The sequence below is a fragment of the Trichechus manatus genome, unplaced genomic scaffold (assembly GCF_000243295.1).
Source record: "Trichechus manatus latirostris isolate Lorelei unplaced genomic scaffold, TriManLat1.0 scaffold00420, whole genome shotgun sequence".
NCBI classification, from domain to species: Eukaryota; Metazoa; Chordata; class Mammalia; order Sirenia; family Trichechidae; genus Trichechus; species Trichechus manatus.
The window spans coordinates 68725-71994 of NW_004444356.1; the positions used below are offsets into that span (position 1 = coordinate 68725).

Below are 3270 nucleotides of genomic sequence, written 5' to 3' on the forward strand. Positions count from 1 at the left end.
GGGAGGGGAAGGGGCTGGGGGAAAGGGGGAGGAGTCAGGGGGAGGGGAGGCCAAAGGTAGGGAGGGGCAGGGCCTAAAGTTGTTAGGTGCTGTCAAATCGGTTCTGACTCATAGCAACACTACAGGACAGAGTCGAACTGCCCCACAGGATTTCTGAGGCTGTAAACCCTGGTGGTGTAATGGTTAAGAGCTTGGCTGCTGACCAGAAGGTTGGCAGTTCAAATCCACCAGGTGCTCCTTGGAAACCCTGTGGGGCAGTTCTACTCTGTCCTATAGAATCACTATGTCAGAATTGACTCGATGACAACGGGTTTTTTTTTTTTTTTTTTAAATCCTTCCTGGGAGCACTGGTGGTGCAGTGGTTTAAGCGCTCGGCTGCTAACCAAAAGACTGGCAATTGGAATCCACCAGCTGCTTCTTGGAAACCCTAGGGGGTAGTTCTATTCTGTCCTGAGGGGTCGCTATGAGTCAGTATGACACCACCGCGGGGGGTTTGGTTTTGAAAAGAGGGGTGAGCAGGGTGAAGGGGCGGGGCCTAGAGGGGGCCCCGGTGGTGGGCGGGGCGGGGCGCCCTCACTGTAGAGCTGCACCATGGTGCTGAGCGCTCCCTCCAGCTCCTTGTAGATGTAGACCACCGCGAAGGAGCCGTAGTCTGCGTCCGTGATGCGCACGTCCAGGTAACCCAAGGCTGCGGAGGAGGCAGCTGGCTGTGGAGCCCCCGACACCGACCCCTCCCCCATGGGCCCTGGGCGGGTAGGCTGGGAGGGGCGCAGAGGGAGGAGCCAAGGGGCTGGAGGAAGGTGATGGCGGGACGCGGGGATCTTCCGGGGGCAGAAGGACCATCCCAGGGCTCCCCTTGGGAAGCGGCCCTGCAGGGGGTGGGGCGGACCTACCCGGGACTCTGAAGTGCCCGGCGGAGCCCACTCTCAGGTACTCGGCATCCACCTGGTTACAGCCGTTGGCCCTGGAGTCCACAGCCGGCCCTCACTCTCAGGCCTTCGCCCTCAGCCCCTCCGGCCCCTAGCCCCTCCCCTGCCCAGGCCTGGCCTCGCCGAGGAAACTCCACGTGGACGTGGAGGCCGTCCTCCTCAGTGGCCTCGATGGCCCTGGTGGACATCAGCAGGTGGTCCTTCTTGCCCAGGAAGACCTTGCAGTCGGACCCCATGGCCATCACATACCAGAGGCCTGAGAACTGGGCAGGCTCAGTGACAGGCGGGCCCCGCCCGGCAGGCTGGCCCTTTCCTGCCAGGGGGACCCAGGGAGGGACAAAAACCAGGGCCCAGAGGAGCCAGGACTGTCTGACACCACACAGCAAGGGGCCTCCGGAGCCTCCACCTGCAGGGTCTGAACCCAGGTGGACAGACCCCCCCTCCTGCCACTGGCTTTGTGGGGTGATGTCGCGGCTGAGAGTCGGTTTCCCCCGTTATGCAGGGGGCCCGCTGAGGACCCTACATGCACACCCAGGGCTGTTTGAGGACTAAGTGGAGAAGGGATCCGAAGTGTTTGCTCGAAGTGTTTGCTCGCCCAGCATCTAGCGCAGAGCACAAAGCAGCTGTTACTATTACCACCACCATCGTTGTTATTTCCAGCAGGGGCTCAGCTCACCCCCCACCCCCTGCAGCACAGCAGGGGGCCTCCAATACCTTCTTGGCATCGAAGTCCGGCTGCACCAGAACCTCGGCCCGAGCTTCAGCCAGCCAGAGCAGCGCCAGGACGGGGCCCAGCAGGACCGGGGTGGACTTCATCCCCATGCCTGCCCCCAGCCCCAGCCCAGCAGCTGGCTTTATAGCCAAGCCCACCCGCCAGCTCACCGGAGGAGCGGGTTGTGCCAGGGGGCGGGAGCCCCAGCTCCCCTTTGTCCGCTGTCTGGCACAATCGCTCCTTGTTCCCCATCGGCCCCTGGGTCATTGCTGGCGGGACTCCAGCCAGCCAGGCACGCGCCTGACGCCCTGGCTGAGGGTGTGGCCCCCAGGCACACGAGGCGCCTCACTGACCATGGGGGTCAGGCAGGGCTTGCTGTGAGCAATAGCAGAGCCCTCCACGGCCTGCTGGGACTCAAACCCTAAGCACCTCCACCCACCCTCAGGGCCTGGCTGGGGCTGGGGGCCCAGGGCCCTGGGGGAAGCCGCTAGGACGCAGCCAGGCTCCGGCTTGCTTCGGTCAGCAGGCCCCCGGAGTCACCGAGCAGCTGTGTCCTCACTCCCTCTCATCCCTGGCCTGGGGGCGCTGGTCACCACTGACCAGGGGCAGGTCAGAGGCCTGGGCACCCCTCACTCAGGGCCCTACCGCCTCCGCCGAGCCACCCGCTGGGCTCCCAGCAGGCACATCCAGGGCAGGGGGTGCTGAGCCAGGCACTTGGGGGATCATAGCCTGGTCACCCCTCATCACCGGTTACATAAATGTACTGCTGAGCTGACGCCAGGGAGGCGCCGTGGCTGGGACAGCGGGAGGTGGGGGGCGGCCCTTCGTCTTGGCACCCACAGAGTCCAGGGGCGCTGAGGGAAGAGAGCCCTGTTGGGCACCTGTTCAGGGGTGGGGTCACCCCCCCGGGAGGGCAGCACCACACCAGCCCCTCAGCCAGTCCTCCAGGGTAGACCGGGTCCTGGGTCACGGTCCTCAGCCCCCCGACCGGAGGGGGAGGAGGGGAGGTGTCTGCTGCCTCCATCTGCCTGCCGCCACCCCGGTCCCCGCCAAGTGCCCAGAGTCACTGGTTAGAGAACAGGAGGCGCCTGCCCAGGTGAATTTTACAACATGTACATCTGACAATGGACTTGCATCCAGAATCTGTAAACAGTTCTCAAGACTCAGTAATAAGAAACAAACTCCCTAGTAAAATAATGGGCAAGAAGTTTTGAAAGACACTTCCAAAGACGAGGTCAGCCGGAAAACCAACGCATGGAAAGACGCCCGGCATTGTTAGTGTTAGGGGAGCGCGCATTAAAACCGTGAGGAGACACAGCTCCGCACAAAAACCAGTTGCCATCGAGTGGGTTCTGACTGATAGCAACCCCATGGGACAGAGTAGAGCTGCCCCATAGGGTTTCCAAGGCTGTAATCTTGAAGGAAGAAGATCACCAGGTCTTTCTCCTGCAGAGCTGCCAGATGGGTTCGAATCACCAACCTTTCAGTCAGCAGCCGAGCACTTAACCACCGTGCCACTAGAGCCCCTGACACAGCTACACACCTGTAGAAAGGCTAAACTTTGTTCAACAAACACAGACAACACCGAGTGCTGGCGAGGATGTGGAGCAACTGGAGCTCTCATACACT

At 62.1% G+C, this 3270-nt stretch overlaps 1 protein-coding gene across 1 annotated transcript in view; it reads right to left on the minus strand.

Moving 5' to 3' along the window:
- LCN15 (lipocalin 15) overlaps positions 1-1721 on the minus strand; it is a 2867-nt gene extending 1146 nt beyond the window's left edge. Inside the window, exons 1-4 of the mRNA XM_004391055.1 lie at positions 1644-1721; positions 1053-1192; positions 894-964; positions 578-688 (exon numbers count right to left, since the gene is read on the minus strand). Coding sequence (XP_004391112.1) covers positions 578-688; positions 894-964; positions 1053-1171 — 301 coding nt within the window. The 5' untranslated portion in view covers positions 1172-1192; positions 1644-1721. The remainder of the gene's footprint in view (positions 1-577; positions 689-893; positions 965-1052; positions 1193-1643) is intronic.
- Positions 1722-3270: the final 1549 nt, after the last annotated feature.